Here is a 17,555-nt window from a genome sequence, read left to right as displayed (position 1 = left end):
ACAGAATTTCTATGTTCTGTTCCATAAGAGCCTCCTTATTGGGAGCCCTCCCCCAGTCAGATCCCATAGTAGCTTTGTAGACGGCAATTGTTGTAGTTATGCCATTGACTTTGATTGTATAATATATCTGAATGGTTAGATTTCAGGGCACTGAGCAAGAGTGCCCAAAAAAAAAAAAAAAAGCCCCACTATTGTTGAATGAAGGGTTGTAGGTGGGTTGTCATTTACTGCCACTTGGCTTGCTGTTGTGCTGACTGAGTCACTTATCTGGAACCAGTATGCAGATAACAGTTTTTTTCATTCTGCATTGACTTATTTTCTGCATGCTTGCTCTCGGTCAGTCAACTAGCTCTTCCAGATGGTGGTCAGAAAAAGCATCCTCCATATTTCTCTAATGACAGGTTTCCCTAAAACTGCTTCATAAATTCCATTGGAGTTATTTATTTCCATTACAGCAAAAATAATATAACATCAAGACCAAAATTATTCACTTGAGTCAAGTGCTCTTTATAGCATTGCATATCATTTTTTAGTTGCTATTTTATATTGATCTTTGTCAAAAACCTGGTAGAGTATGCATAAAACTTCTTTTGTTTAGTTGTCACTTGAGGTTTTTACTCTTGCCCTGGACCTCTCCTCTGTTCTCCAAATTCCCCAGGCTCAGCATCTTTCTCCACTCATCCACAGGCTAAATGAGGAACATGTGAAAATGTAAAATAAATCTCTCAGCTCATCCTACATGTGGAGGGTGGATAATTTATTGAGTACTGCCATTAATCAACTGCATTTTTATGAGCCAGATAAAAGAGAAAATTAGGAGCCTTCCCCCCACCCCCTGGTGTTCTGTTCACCTTCTCTGGTTCCATTTTAGAAGAAGGCTTCTAAAGGAATAGGGTGGAGGGGTTTGACTAGTAAGGTTAACCACACAATTACATGTCAGCTCAGCTCATTCCTGCTTAGATCAATGTGTTAGGGGGGAAGCAAGAATTCTGCTGTATTCAACAGGGAGAAGTGACCCCTGCAAGTCATTCATCTGAATCATCCTGAGGTGACATCACTTGTCATAACTCATCTACTAGCAGAGCCCTTGAACGGAACTGACTTGTCCTGTTGGATTAAATTGATACCATGCAAAGTTTTGCATTATCTCTACAAAGGCAGGCACAGGGCAACTAGCTAGAATAAACCCAGTAAACCCTTGCAGAATTAGCAACCTAAATACGTGCAGGTTTAATACATGTAAGCATATTTTGAATACATATTACTTCCAGCAGTGGTGAGAAACTATATGAAAGCACCACACAAGTTGATAGGAATATCCTGTCAACAAGCACAAACATCTATTAATTCCATATGAGCTTGCCAAATTCCCAGCAACATAAATGGATTTTGCATCTGATCAGAGAATATAAATAAATCAATGCTTATGCAACCTGTACTACAAACCATCACCATATGACCAGTCCTATTAGAAAAATGTACACAGCTTAACCCTTTAGCAGGCTACAGTGTTTGCTATGCACTATTGCAGGAATTAAGAGATTCTCCATCTGGATGGCCCTTCCTGACTGTCACTGATAAATGTGCTGAGTTTGACATTACACAGGAAGCACGCCTGGCTTTGCCTGCTCACTCTCCCCACACACTGGTTACATTACAATGGGGCTCAGATGTGGGAGCGTGTAGAAGTAAATCATTCAGATCTGAACAGTCAGTTTGCAGAGTATCTGCTGCTGCTAACAAATGCGCACAATAAAGCTTTCATAGTTATATGCAAGTATTTTATTCTCAAATTTAAACTCTACAGATGTTCCTAACTGTGCTATGTCAAGAAAATGGAAGTAGTAACATGGAGAAATAATTTCCAAAGATAAAAAAAAAATTGTGATTTGCTGCATTCTTCTTGCTCTTAATTGTTTCAATACTATTCTTTCTTTTGCATAGAACAAAAGTCTGAAATATAATGAATATGGATGAATATCAAACACTGATACAAAAAAAACAAAAACAAAAAAAAAACTTTTTAAGAGCTTGATAGATGGGCCTTTACAGTATATATGGACCAAATTACCAAAATCAAAAATATTAAGTCATTTAAAGGAGATGTATGGGAATGAGTTTTTTCCCCCATTTATACTTACCTAGGCGGAAGCAGCATCTGTCCCCCGGTTGACTCTGCACTGAGAACCGAGCGATCGAACACCGCCGCTGTTCTGACAGCGCCCTGAGCAAAGAGCTGCTGACTTTAGACCGCTCTCTGCTGAAAAAGGGTCACAGGAGTGCAGAACGAACTGCACTCCTGTGATCCATAGGAGATGTACAGCCAAACGAGATTTGGCTGTACATCTCCTTTAACCACTTCTGGATCGGAAGATTTCCCCCCTTAATGACCAGGCCATATTTTGCGATTCGGCACTGCGTTATTTTAACAGACAATTGCGCGGTCATGCGACGATGTACACAAATAAAATTGATGCCCTATTTTTCCCATAAATAGAGCTCTCTCTTGGTGGTATTTAATCACCTCTGTGATTTTTATTTTCTGCGCTATAAACAGAAAAAAGCGACAATTCTGAAAAAAAAAAAAAAAACAATATTTTTCACTTTATGCTATATAACATTTCCCAAAAAAATAATTGAATCAATATTTTTTAACATTTTAGGCCAATTTGTGCTACATATTTTTGGTAAAAAAAAAAAATTGCAATAAGCGTATTTTGATTGGTTTGCGCAAAAGTTATCGCGTCTAACTACGGGAAAGATATATGTCATTTTTATTGTTTTTTATCTAGTAATGGTGGCGATCTGCGATTTTTAGCGGGACTGCGACATTTCGGCAGACAGATTGGACCCCTGACATTTTTGACACTTTTGTTAGGACCAGTGACATTACTACAGTAATCAGTGCTAAAATATGCACTGTTACTGTAATAATGACACTGGCAGGGAAGGGGTTAAAACTGTGGGTGATCAAAGAGTTAAATGTGTACCTAGGGGCGTGTTTCTAACTGTATGGGGGCGAGGGCTTGTGAAATGATCACAGAGACCTGTGTTCCTGTTAACAGCTGCCCATCCTTGTCTCTCAGCGGGGAGCGATCGCGGGTGTCAGGCGGCAATCAGGGCCGTCTGCCCCGTGCATCGGAGTCCCCACTGCAGGTGCGCGACCGACATATACCTACATTGGTTTGCGCAGGAGGGCTGCCCTGCCGCAGTATAACTGGGGCGGGCGGTCCTTAAGTGGTTAATGTTGATCTGATAGCCCTTTACTTGCAGGGGTGGCTATGTCTATTTGCGGTGTGCCGTGGGAAAAAAATGATATTGTGTATCTTGTTCAGCTTCTGAACGTGACATATTCAAGTGAACTGGGCCACACTGCAACTGCAAGCCAAACGCTATGGTCGCAGTTTTAGCTTGGTATTCCCATTCAAAACCCCATTAGGCTGTCAAAAAAAAAAAAAAAAACACAGTATCATCCCTGTGCCTGTCAACCACTCTTGTAAATGAGCTCAAACTCAATAAGCAAGGCATTGCAGCCACAGCATGTATTCAGCTGTATGTTATCCTTTAGGCGGGAGGTTGGGGCGTGGTAAAACTGCAGATCAAACTTCTACTTTTCCCACTACCCTGCCAATCATGTAAACAAGTCCCAAGGGACACTTCATCACTATCAATGAAAGGAGGAACTCCTACAATGACCACCAAATTAAGAGGCCATTGCTACAATGAGGGGGGGGGGACTTTAGAACTAACCAATGTAAGGGATTGTACACTTTTACACAAACTACCAATGTAAGAGAGCTTGTGTCCACTGATCACCAATGTAAATGAGTACTTTTCCACTTATCTCCAATAGGGGCACATCTTCATTAACCATCAATGTAAGGGAGCATTGTTATACTGACTATTATTACTACCACTACTATTCACTGATCATCAATGTAAATGGGTACATTTTCCATTGGCCAGGAATGCGAGGAGACATTACACTGTCCATCAATGTAAATGCACACTTTTCTTCTGACCTCCAGTGTAAGTGACCATTCACACCAGCTGCTGCATTGCAATGCAGAGGCTGGTGTGCTTTGCTATGAAGACAGTGTTGATGCACATGCAGTAGGTTTTTTAGTGCAGACCACCACACACACCTTGGTGATAAGGCATTTTGCTTTGTCTTGCGGTGGGGAAGTGGTGGGGAAGTGGTTGGACTGCACTGGAATAGCCACCCAACGTAGTCCCACCACAGCTGGAGTGAACCTAGCCCAAGGGTCAATTCTCCACAAACCACAAGTGAGGGGGCACTTCTCAACTGACCATGGATGTAAAAGGGCACTTTTGGAACTGACCACCAATGAAAGGGGATACCACATTGAACAATAATGTAAGGGGGAAAGTTTGCACTTTTCTATTGAGAGCCAATATAAATAAGCACCTCACTGACCTCTGATGTAAAAGGACTGATACCCAATTTAAAGGAGCAATATCAGGACAACCAATATAAAAGGGCAATTCTCCACTGACAATCAATATAAAGGGGCATTTCTATACATAACCAAGGTAAAAGGATATTACAATTTTCGAAGCCTGCATTTCTTTTTGGACCAATATTATTTATTTTCTTTCACGATTATTCCAAAAAATCATTTTGTCAAGTAGACGAAGGGAGGTGCTACATCCTGGGTGTCAAATATGATAGGAAAGTCATTAAAGTGGTTGTATAGGTAGAATTTTTTTTTTACTTTCATGCTATCTCTGCATTAACCACTTTCAAACCGGAGGATTTTCCCCCTTAATGACCAGGCCCTATTTTGCGATTCGGCACTGCATTACTTTAATGGACAATTGCGCGGTCGTGTGACGCTGTACCTAAATAAAATTGACGTCTTTTTTTCCCCCACAAATAGAGTTTTCTTTTGGTGGTATTTGATCACCTGTGCGATTGTTAGCGCTATAAACATATTTTTGGTAAAAAAAAAAATCACAATAAGCGCATTTTGATTGGTTTTCGCAAAAGTTATTGCGTTTACTAACTACGGGAAAGATTTATGTCATTTTTATTGTTTTTTTTTTTTACTAGTAATGGCAACAATCTGTGATTTTTTGAGGGACTGCGACATTGCAGTGGACAGATCGGACCCCTAACTGACATTTTTGATACTTTTGGGGGTACCAGTGACATTACTACAGTAATCAGTGCTAAAAATATGCACTGTTACTGTAATAATGGCATTGGCCATTAAAATTGTTAGTGATCAAGGGGTTAAATGTAAGCCTAGGGGAGTGATTCTAACTGTGGGTGGGTTGGGCTTGTGAGACGAACACTGAGACATGCGATCCTATATAGCAGGATCGCATAGCCTCTGTGATCATCTGAGGGAGAAGAACAGACGGCTGTGTTTACATCAGCCGTCTGTCCTTCTCTGTCAACGGGGGGAGATCGCCGGTGTCAGGCGGCAATCGGAGAAGCCTGAAACCCGCACTGGCTTCCCCGCTGACGATTGGGGGCGCTCGCCCCCCTAACTCCTCCCAGGCAGATGACATTTATTAACATGATTCTGCCTGGGACAGCCACTTTGCCTACGTAAATAGAAAGTAAGCGGTCGGCAAGTGGTTAAGGTAAAAAACTTTCTCTGATCAGGATCCTCCCCCAGCCCCCGCACATATTTGATTGAGCCTGATACAGTGCTGTGTCAGAGAGTAGAAGGTCTTTCTGCTCACTCTCTCTTCACTGGCTGTGGAGGCAGCAGTAAAAGCCATTGGCTGCTGCTGTCAATCAAAGCATGTGAGGAGGGAGTGGGGGGGGGGGACATTTACAACTACTTTGGTATGAAATTCATTCCATATTTTTATATTAACTTTGGGTATATTTTGACATATAAATGTATATTTATACATATAATGACGTCACATATAAGTCTTTGAGTTTTTCAAACTAAACAAGCCCTGTTTTTAAACTTTTATTGGGGGAAGCACAGTGGCTAGGTTATTAGCACTTCTGCCAAGCAGATCTTCGGTTTGAATCCCAACCATGGCACTATCTGCATGAAGTTCCCATGTTCTGCCTGTGCCTACCTGGGATTCTTCGGATACTCTGGTTTCCTCCCACACTCCAAAGACATGCTGGTAGGATAAATGTCTCCTGTCTAAATTAGTCCTAGCATGTGTATGTATGAATGTAAGTTAGGGACCGGAGATTATAAGCTCCTTGATTGCAGGGACTGATGTTAATGTACAATATATATGTAAAGCGCTGAGTAAAATTGACAACGTTATATTATTAAGGACCTATAATAACAAAAATATTGTAAGTAACACCACCCACCCTCTTTATTACATTGGACGCCTGCCTTTATAACTCCTCAAACGTCATATGCCTTATTACAACATGCTACTCAAAAGTGAACTCTGCATTTATTTACAGCTTTACAAAGACCTATACAGAGTAAAAATATCTCTCTTTATATACATGCCAAGATTGTATTTACGTTTGCAGCTGCATTTCAGCATTTAATGGTGCCAGAATTCCAAAGTCCTTCTTAATCTCCACTTTTCTCAGCTGTATTCAATTTAATGTATAGGGTGTAATGCCTTTAGCACAGGTTATGTTTTTAACCTTATATCAAAATACAGAAACATTCTAGTCATAAATCAAAAGTTTTCTTCTGTCTATTTAAATATTCTAAACTAAAAAGAAAAAAAAAAAGCAAATACATTGACATAGAATCTGGCATTTGTAACACCGAGGACCTGCGTTCACAGGTAAATGTAATGTAGATGCAAATATTTAACCCTTTCACTGACCACCACTTTTCTTGTTATTTTTTTAGATGTTAAAATGCAAATTTTACGCTCTAAGCTTGCCTAAAACATTATACAAAATAAAATGGTGGAAGTTGCAATTTATTATGATACATGATAATTACGGCACTGTTTATAAAATTTTCTGTAAAAATGCACAGACAGAAATAAAAACCTAACAATTTCTCAAACTTCCTTATCCTGCCCTAGACAGAGTTTTGAATACAGACACACCTTAACTTTTAGGATTAATAGGGTATAGCTAAAGAAAAATAGTGGTCACACCTCTGTCAGAGCCCAAACTGCCAAATGAGCAAATTTTCACAAATGGAGTAGAACCCATAATTATAATCCTCCAAGGTTTATTCTATTTACGTCTTGTAGGCTACATATGCTGGAAAAATGCCTCTAAGCTGCATATGGTGGTTGTTTCATCACACATCTACTCTGAAGTACACTTTTCATTTCACACATTTAACCTTAAAAGTGTTGGCAACCCTCAAGCCTTCTTCAGGTTTATCTGAGCAGCCGTTATCAGATTTATCTGGCAGGGTAAAGCAGCGCATCTAAGTAAAGCAATTTTGCTCAGACCGAAGCCCAGAGAAGGACTGGGATTCCTAGACCCAGCTCTATATTACACACATCAGGAGTAGTAGATTGGTATAGGTATCAACCACAAAAACTCTGTGTTTCTGGAACAAGAAATTTCTCCACCCCCCTTTTCTCAATCCCCTGGGCAGGTAAGAAGTATACTTAAGACCTGCACAACCAGCCATTGATCTGCCCAACTTTCCTCAAGCTAGACTGATATTACAAACATCTAGACTTGCAGAGTTCTTTGCCACCCATCAAAGGCCACCCAGACTTTATTTCTGGACTTACTGATAGGTTATTCAGATCCTGGGCTGATCAAAGGTTCCTTAGAGCCTCCAAATTACTGAATACTGACAAATGGAAGAGAATTGAAGATGTGCACCCAGACCCCGTGACTCCGGATTTTGGAATGTTGAGAATCCAACAAGTCCCTTGTTTCTCTGTTCTCTGCCCAAACCGTTTACCTTTCAAAAGGAGCTCAATGTAATGATATCACATACTGGACAAACGAAAAGCTGTAGCAAGTGGCCATGTTGTTCAGTTATCATAGGTCAGCCATGACGGTCTTGCAGAACAGTTACACATTGTAGCAGTGATCCTCCCCTCCCTCCTAATCTAATTCATGGAATGCATAAGTTATACACTTCAAAAGAGCCATTATCTCAACTCAGAGACATCAGAAACCAGCGCTTAGGCCTGTGCAGAGCTGTAAAAAGCTAATTGAGTCCTGGCAGGATGTCTGTTTCTGCTGTCCAGGCCTATCGTAAAACTATGACCATGCCATAAAGGATACCCAGAACTAATGCTGATCATAAAAGGCAATCAGAGAGCTCTGCCCATTTCAAAACTTAACAAATCCACACACAATTCATAAACTCAGACAGGAATATGACACATTAATAATAAGTATATATTTGAATGAGAAATGTTGTACTGAACGAAATAAGGTCATACATGATAACACTAGCACATATAGAAGGGAAGATAGCTGTAAGATATTCCATGGTTGACAAGTTTATCTGAGCTACCCTGTGTTTAGTATCCCTGGACAGGAAATTCATTGCTGAACAATAATCTATCAGTTTCAAGAATGCAACCGGTACATAGTGTAAGATATGAAAAGTGATATAAAACGGTCTGTAGAGGAGGGACCGGATATTGTCATAAACCCAGGACAGCCCATGGACATTCCGTTTTATTGGTCAGGGGCATTTATTTGCACCAACTTTGACCTTTTCATTATTAAAACCTTATTTTGAAAAGTGTTAACTTTGTCCCTAAGCTCTTAATGCAAGCTAAAACAGAACCCGTCTCTTGAAGAGTGCTACTGTATGGAATAAATCCGATGAACATACCTGTCTGTGGTGACAGTGTGTGTTGCAGACAATTATTCTAAAATCATAATTGATATTGCTAGAATTACAAGCTTCCTTCTGCTTGGACCAAACGGGGGTGGTGGCATCTAAAGGGTTAATTGCTTAATTAGCCCTGTGACAATCGCACTCAAGCTGCTGGCACCTAGATTGTGGTCCTGCAAGCTGAAAAATCTTGGTGCAGCTGAGATTGGCATTGGTATGTAAGTGACAGCATGTGGTAAGATTAGCTGGTCCTTTAACATGAGTTAGTGAGAAAGACAGGGATCTGATACCCGCATCCATAACACTCACTCCTTTTGAGGAGCTCTGCCTTGGAAAGAGAGCCAAGACCCATCATGTACTCTAAGGTAGATATTCCTAGAAAGATCCTCCTTTCCTATCCAAAATCTCTAGAAAACTTTATCATAAGTCATTACTTATTCACCTCTTGAATGCTGCAAGGGCTTGCATTCCAAGCATGCCGAAACAAAAGACCCCTCCTGCCCATACAAACACATGGTGGCACAGTGGCTTGCCAGGGTCAACGACATACAACAGATTGAAAAATTAACTTCAGCCTTGAGAGATAAAACTGAACCTCAAATATGTTCTTAATGTTATAAAGATTTATATTGCCCCTGTGATAATAGAGAGCTGTGATGGAAATTAGACATCTTTAAATGACTGTATTTGTGCTCACATACTTTGTATAGCACCACAACAGACCCTAAACACAGGGCACACAATTGCTCAAATCTACTGGGGTCCAAAGCTCAGTCGGCCTCCTTCACGTCTTCCTAAAAGCCCATAAGGCCATTATTTATAATTATGGACCAACAGAGTGATGTAGAAGAAAAAAGGTGGGTGGATCCAGGTTGTTGACAGCAAAGCAGGTTTAGAACAACAAGAAGGGTGCTATACAAAGTGATTGAGAAATATATCATCAAGTGCCAGCTTTCTTTTACAGCTTCCAAAAATACAAAGTTTAGGTAGGCAATCATAGAATTGTGTTAATAATATACACAAACACACACACACACACACTATATGGTATATACACATATAAATATACAGTCAGGTCCATAAATATTGGGACATCAACACAGTCAAAAAGATTAGAATTGTGTTGATGTCCCAATATTTATGGACCTGACTGTATATATATATATATATATATATATATATATATATATATGGGTACACTTTGGGCCCCTTAGCACCAATTGAGCATCATTTAAATGCCACACCCTACCTGAGTATTGTTGCTGACCACGTCCATCTCTTTATGACTACAGTGTACCCATTTTCTTAATTGCTACTTCCACCATGTCACAAAGCTCAAATCATCTCAAACTGGTTTCTTGGCAATAAGGTCCCTGTACTCCAATGGCCTCCACAGTCACCAGATCTCAATCCAATAGAGCACCTTTGGGATGTGGAGGAATGGGAGTGGATGTGTAGCCGACAAATCTGCAGCAAATGTGTGATGCTATTATGTCAATATGGACCAAAATCTCTGAGGAATGTTTCCAACATCTTGTTGAATCTATGCCACAAAGAATTAGGGCAGTTATGAAGGCAAAAGGGGGCCCAACCTTGTACTAGAAAGGTGTATCTAATAAAGTGGCTGGTGAGTATAAGCGGTTAGCTCCATATATATTTGGACACAGGCATATTTTTCATACTTTTGGCTCTGTATGCCACCAGAATAAAAATAAAACAAAACAATCCAAATGGATTTGAAGTGCAGACTTTCAGATTTAATTCAAGGGGTTAACAATACATTTCAAGTGCAAATTTTAGGGACTGCAACCATTTTAATACACAGTCTCCCCATTTTCAGGGGCTCAAATATAATTGTATAAATTAATATCATTCTAAATAAAATTTTTAATATTTTGTTGAAAATCCTTGACTGGCAATGACTGCCTGAAGTCCGGAACCCTTGGACATTACCAAAGACTGGGTTTCCTCCTTTCTGATGCATTGCCAGGCTCTAACTGCAGCTGTTTTCAGCTGTTCTTTGTTTGTGGGTCTGCCTTTAGTTTTGCCTTCAGCAAGTGAAATGCAAATTCAATTAGGTTAATTGACTCAGCCATTGCAGAAAATGACACTTCTTTTCCTTCAAAAGCTACTGGGTTGCTTTAGCAGTGTGTTTTGGATAATTGTCCATCTGTACTGTGAAGCGCCGTCCAATCAACTTTGCGGCATTTGGCTGAATATGGGCTGACAGTACATCTCTTAACACTGCAGAATTCATTCAGCTGCTTCTGTCTTCTGTCACATCATCAATAAACACCAATGACCCAGTGCCACTGTAAGCCATGCATGCCCATGCCATTACACTGCCTCCTCCATGTTTTACAGATGACGTTGTGTGCTTTGGATCATGAGCTGTTCCAAGCCTTCTCCACACTTTTTTCTTCAGTCATTCTGGTACAGATTATTCTTAGTTTCATCTGTCCAAGGACTGCTTTTCCAGAACTTGTCCGGATTTTTTAGATGTTTTTTGGCTAAGTCTAATGTGGCTTTTCTATTCTTCAGGCTTATGAATGGTTTGCACTTTGTCAATAACCCACTGTATTTGCTCTAGTGAAGTCTTTTTTGATTGTAGACTTTGATAATGATACTCCCACCTCCTGGAGAGTGTCCTTCACTTGTATGGAAGTTCTGAACAGGTTTTTCTTTACCATAGAGAGGATCCTGTGATCAACCAACACTGTTGTCTTCCCTGGATGTCCAGGCCTTTTTAAGTTGCTGAGCTCACTAGTGCGTTCTTGTTTCCTAACTGTTGATTTGGCCACTTCTAATGTTGCTGCTATCTCTCTGATGGATTTGTTTAGTTTTTGAAGCCTTACAATGGTCTGTTTCCCATGCATAGACAGCTCCTTTGAACACATGATGTAAGTTCACAGCAATACATTCCAAATGCAGATACCACAATTAGAATCAACTCAAGACCTTTTATCTGCTTAATTGAAGAAAAAACCAAGGAGTAGTTGGCCGCACCTGACCATGAAACAGCTTTTGATTCAATTGTCCAATTACTTTTGGTTACCTATACTTAAGAGCTGTAATTTCTAAACCCCTTTCTTCAATTTGGATGTACATACCCTCAAACTAAACCTGAGAGTCTGCACTTTCAGCGCATATCCATTATATAACTATAGCTGGATAATGTTTTGGTAAATACCTGAAAAAAGTTACAATTGTGCCTGTGTCCAAATATATATGGACCTAACTGTATGTACATAAAACAAAGCAAATCTGCACATGGAAGTAAAAAAAAAAAAAAAAAATTGTGTGAGTTATGTTTTTAAAACTAAAACAATACCTATTTATACATAGTCTATGATTGATATAATTCTTATTTTGCTTTCTTTGGAAATCTGTTTGTTTAGCTGGTAGTAGGAGTGAAAGACCTGCCCCTCTAAAATCATGTAATTATGGCTGTACCTCTGTAGATAAAGCATATTCAGTGATATTTCACATCATGCATCAACCTGTGTTATTGTGCAATGTGTTGCAAGCCTCCAGAAATAAAACTATTCAGTGGGGTTGGAACTTAAATGTCAAACTCATTCTGCCTCTGTGACCTAGCAAATGACCTCCGGGGTGCTAAGGACTAGGTTTTTGATCCCCATCTTGTGCTACATCACTACATATTAACCCATTTGGTTGTTATCATTGCCCATAATTTCAGATTCTCTATGCATACAAGGAAGTCATTTCATGCTGATAGGAAAATTGATAGCTCACACTCAAGGTTTTGCCACCATAGCCTGAGATACCTATTGAATAGTTGTACAAGTAACAAGATTTATATTTTGTGCTAAAGCATAGCCTTTAAATCCTGTTAATTCAAAGCGCAGGCTGTGGGCCTGACAAGGATGTTTTTTTCATCACCCATTTGAAAAAGTGTAGCGCAGAGTGAAAATGCTGAGACAGCGAGATGGAGTGAACAAGAGAGAGACACGTTGTAAACTTTTTACCACCTTGCAGTAAAAGACTATATAAATAATATTGCATGTACACCTTACCTCTGTGAGTCGTTGGATCCCTGGATACTGCTGGCAAGGGTGTGTAAGGCATGTTAGGAGAGCTTGAGTCTATATTACCCGAAATCTGACAAAGAGACAAAGGAATATCAGTCAATGGAGTTTAGTGACACAATTTACGTGTTTTCACTGTATGCAAATACAAATCATTGGGATACAGTAAACATTCACAATTCCCTGCTTTTACCGTATACTTGTCAGCATCAAAAAGGGTTGTTTAATGCATGCTTCTGACACCCACAATGGCTCCAAAGGGGCTGGAGTAGAGCCAAATTGCTCTACATAAGTATCTATCGATCCATTTGTTTGATTTAATTCTATGATGTATTGATATGTTTGTAGTGGTGACAGTTCCCTATCATATTTATTACCCCCTCCTCCAGCCAAGACTGGAAGCATGCCAGTTCACAGACTAGAACTTCTGGGTTCAGCCTCAATGAATACTTAGCCTTACAGACATCTTTAGAGTGGGCATAGCTTTAGATTTTTTTTTTTTTCATGCTAAGTACGTACATGCTCAGTTATGTGTAAGTGTACAACTTAAAATAATTTGTTAACCTTCAGAGTACTCCCCTGACAGTTTCTTAAATTGCTTTCCTCTCAAAAAAGCTGGCGCCATCACTATTTAGGCTCCATCCAGGGTCATACTTATGCATATTTGTAAAGTTGTATGGAGGTTCATATTAAAATTAAGAAACAGTAATGTCATTGATAGGATATTTTGGCTATCATTTGAAGTGACAAAAGATCAGCAATTTGGGATGCAACTTTTGCAAACAATGCAGCTGATCAGAGCATCTCCAAATATTATGTAAAGTGTTACTACATAAGAGGAATTTGTTTATATCACGATTATTTACATATACAGGTACATCTCATAAAATTAGAATATCATCAAAAAGTTTATTTTTTTCAGTAATTCAAAAAGTAAAACTCATATATTTTATATAGATGCGTAACACACATCTATTTGATCTATTTCAAGCATTTATTACTTTTAATTTTGAGGATTATGGCTTACAGCTAGTAAAAACTCAAACAATTCAGTATCTCAGGAAATTAGAATATTGCATGAAACAAATAAAAAAAAAAGGATTTTTAATACAGAAATGTTGGCTTACTATAATGGCCATGTACAGTACAGTATGCACTCAATACTTGGTCAGGGCTCCTTTTGCATGAATTACTGCATCAATGCGACGTGGCATGGATGCGATCAGCCTGTGGCACTGCTGAGGTGTTATGGAAGCCCAGGTTGTTTTGATAGCGGCTTTCAGCTCGTCTGCATTGTTGACCAGTGAGACCAGTGAGTCTGACATCAATAGTAGGCAAATTAATGGAAACCCTATTAAAGGATAGAATTGTGGAACATCTTAAATCCCATGGATTGCAAGATGAAAAACAACATGGGTTTACTTCAGGGAGATCATGTCAAACAAATCTTATAGATTTTTTTGACTGGGTGACTAAAATAATAGACGGTGGAGGTGCAGTAGACATTGCATATCTAGATTTTAGTAAGGCTTTTGACACTGTCCCACATAGAAGACTTATCAATAAACTACAGTCATTGAGCATGGACTCCCATATTGTTGAGTGGATTAGGCAGTGGCTGAGTGACAGACAACAGAGGGTTGTAGTCAATGGAGAACATTCAGAACAAGGTCATGTTACCAGTGGGGTACCTCAGGGATCTGTACTGGGACCAATTTTGTTTAATATCTTCATAAGTGATATTGCAAAAGGCCTCGATGGTAAGGTTTGTCTTTTTGCTGATGAGACAAAGATATGTAACAGGGTTGATGTTCCTGGAGGGAAACGCCAAATGGAAAAGGATTTAGGAAAACTAGAAGAATGGTCAGAACTCTGGCAACTGAAATTTAATGTGGATAACTGCAAGATAATGCACCTGGGGCGTAAAAACCCAAGGGCAGAATATAGAATATTTGACACAGTCCTGACCTCTGTATCTGAGGAAAGGGATTTAGGAGTAATTATTTCAGAAGACTTAAAGGTGGGAGGACAATGTAATAGAGCAGCACGAAATGCCAGCAGAATGCTTGGATGTATAGTGAGAGGTATAAGCAGTAGAAAGAGAGAAGTGCTTATGCCGCTGTACAGAACACTGGTGAGACCTCACTTGGAGTATTGTGCGCAGTACTGGAGGCCATATCTCCAGAAGGATATAGATACTCTAGAGTGAGTTCAGAGAAGAGCTACTAAACTAGTACATGGATTGTAGGAAAAAAATTACCAGGAAAGGTTAAAGGACCTTAACATGTATAGCTTGGAAGAGACAGAGGGGATATGATAGAAACTTTTAAATACATAAAGGGAATTAACTCGGTAAAGGAGGAGAGCATATTTAAAAGAAGAAAAACTACCACAAGAGGACACCGTTTTAAACTAGAGGGGCAAAGGTTTAAAAGTAATATGAGGAAGTATTACTTTACTGAGAGAGTAGTGGATGCATGGAATAACCTTCCTGCAGAAGTGGTAGCTGCAAATACAGTGAAGGAGTTTAAGCATGCATGGGATAGGCATAAGGCTATCCTTCATATAAGATAGGGCCAGGGACTATTCATAGGATTCAGATATATTGGGCAGACTAGATGGGCCAAATGGTTCTTATCTGCCGACACATTCTATGTTTCTATGTTGAGTCTGGTGTCTCTCATCTTCCTCTTGATAAAATCCCACAGATTCTCTATGTGGTTAGGTCAGACGAGTTTGCTGACCAATCAAGCACAGTGATACCATGATCATTAAACCAGATATTGGTATTTTTGGCAGTGTGGGCAGGTGCCAAGTCCCACTGGAAAATTAAATCAGCATCTCCATATAACTGGTCAGCAGAGGGAAGCATGAAGTGCTCTAGAATTTCCTGGTAGAGGGCTGCGCTGACTTTGGACTTGATAAAATACAGTGGACCAACACCAGCAGATGACAAAGCTTTGCAAATCATCACTGACTATGGAAACTTCACACTGGACCTAATGCAACTTGGGCCTGGTGATGTAACTAGATTACCCCGCCTTTTGCCTATAAAAGAACGGTCAAAGCCAAAGAGTGGGCATACCGCAGGTACCCTCTTAGGAAGCAAATAATTTTTTTTGCAATTTTTCAGGTTGGGCGGGCGTCGTGATTGACGATGGATTTACATCGAGGGACACTATCTTTTTTCTTTTTAAAAAAGGACTTGTCAGAAACAGTTTCCTGTGGTTTTTACTTTTTTACACTTTTTTAGTGAATTGGTACAGGTAGGATGTACTCGATACCCATTCACGTAGGGGGGGGGTCCTTGTTAAAGGGGGCTTCCAGATTCCGATAAGCCCCAGACCCCCGACAGCCACAGCCCAGAGTTGTCGAGAAGAGGTCCTTCTCCCCATCAAAGCACCCAACCCCCCCTATGTTGAGGGCATGTGGCCTGGTATGGTTCAGGAGGGGGGGGAGATGCTCCCTCGCCCCCCCCATTTCTTGACCTGCATGCTCGAATATGGGTCTGGGTATGGGTTTTGGCACGCCAAAATAAAAAAACGGCGTGAGGTTCCCCTTAAAACTCATACCAGACACGAAGGGCCTGGTATGGACTTAGGGGGACTGGGACCCTGCGCCATTTTTTACATTTTTTCGTATCTGTATTGCCGGGAGCTGGCAATACATTACAGCCGCGAGCAAGTTTAGATTACATTTTTTCCTTTAGAGATGTCAGTATTGCTTCAGCAGGCTCCATACATCGTACAGGTATCCCACTTTATAGGCACATTAAGGGGACCCCCCAGACACGATATTTAAAGTACTTTTTTTTTTTTCAATATTTTTATTAGAAAGGTTTTTGCAATGAGGTACAACAATGCCTAAACATAGGCAACAGTAATTTAAATTGAAAGTACAGCAAAGTCAATGATTGCATAAACTAGTTGCCATGGAGAACATAATAATACAATGAAGGGTGTAAGGGCAAGCAAAATAAAACTCAGACACCAAAAATAGCTATACTGTATACTTCAGCTGAAAGTCCGTACATGCCCTTCCCCCACATCAGTTAACACCAACCTTATGGGGTCCCTGAAGTCTAGGGGGACCCAAAGACAGGGGTGGGGCAGCCCAAGAGAACCACCGCCCCAAAGAAATTTTGGTATAGGCAGAGTAGTAAAGGGATAGAAAAGAAGAGGAAAAAGAAGGGGGGAAATGGAGAAGGGGGAGAGAGGGGTAGAGAAAAAAGGAAGAAAAAAAAAACACAGACATTGCGTAGGAACTGGACTGGTACTGCTAATGGACGATACCCATGGGGAGCAGACACATATGCCCACTCCACCCCCAGGAGGACCCAAACAGCCCAAGATGTATCAACTCAACCTCAAGTCAGCTCAGGGGTCTCCCTCCAAATATCGCAACCATGGGTTCCAGATCTTTTCAAACAGTTTCACCTTGTCATTCAGTATTGCAGACAGACGTTCATTAATCATCAACCAAGTCAATTTCGCTCTGAACATCTCAAAAGGTATAGTGGCCGAACACCAGGACCGTGCTATCACTATTCTAGCCACCACATAAATAAATCGTATAAGCAATTTAGCCCCTTTGGGGGAGTCCGTCCCCAATTCCCGCAGCAACGCATGTCTTGGGGACTTCCGCAGATTCACTTGGGTCAAAGAATAAATAAAATTGTAGATTCATATCCAGTAGCGTCGTACCTTTGGGCATACCCACCATACATGGTAGGCCGTTCCCTGCTCCCTTCACCTCAAGA

At 40.2% G+C, this 17,555-nt stretch overlaps 1 protein-coding gene across 1 annotated transcript in view; it reads right to left on the bottom strand.

Moving 5' to 3' along the window:
• LRMDA (leucine rich melanocyte differentiation associated) overlaps positions 1-17,555 on the bottom strand; it is a 1,170,541-nt gene that overhangs the window by 192,386 nt on the left and 960,600 nt on the right. Inside the window, 1 exon segment of the mRNA XM_082268110.1 lies at positions 12,785-12,869. Within this exon segment, the coding sequence (XP_082124236.1) occupies positions 12,785-12,869 (85 nt within the window).

Source organism: Pelophylax lessonae (genome assembly GCF_965119305.1).
Source record: "Pelophylax lessonae genome assembly, chromosome: 9".
Classification (NCBI taxonomy): Eukaryota; Metazoa; Chordata; class Amphibia; order Anura; family Ranidae; genus Pelophylax; species Pelophylax lessonae.
This window is presented reverse-complemented; position numbering and strand designations above follow the sequence as displayed.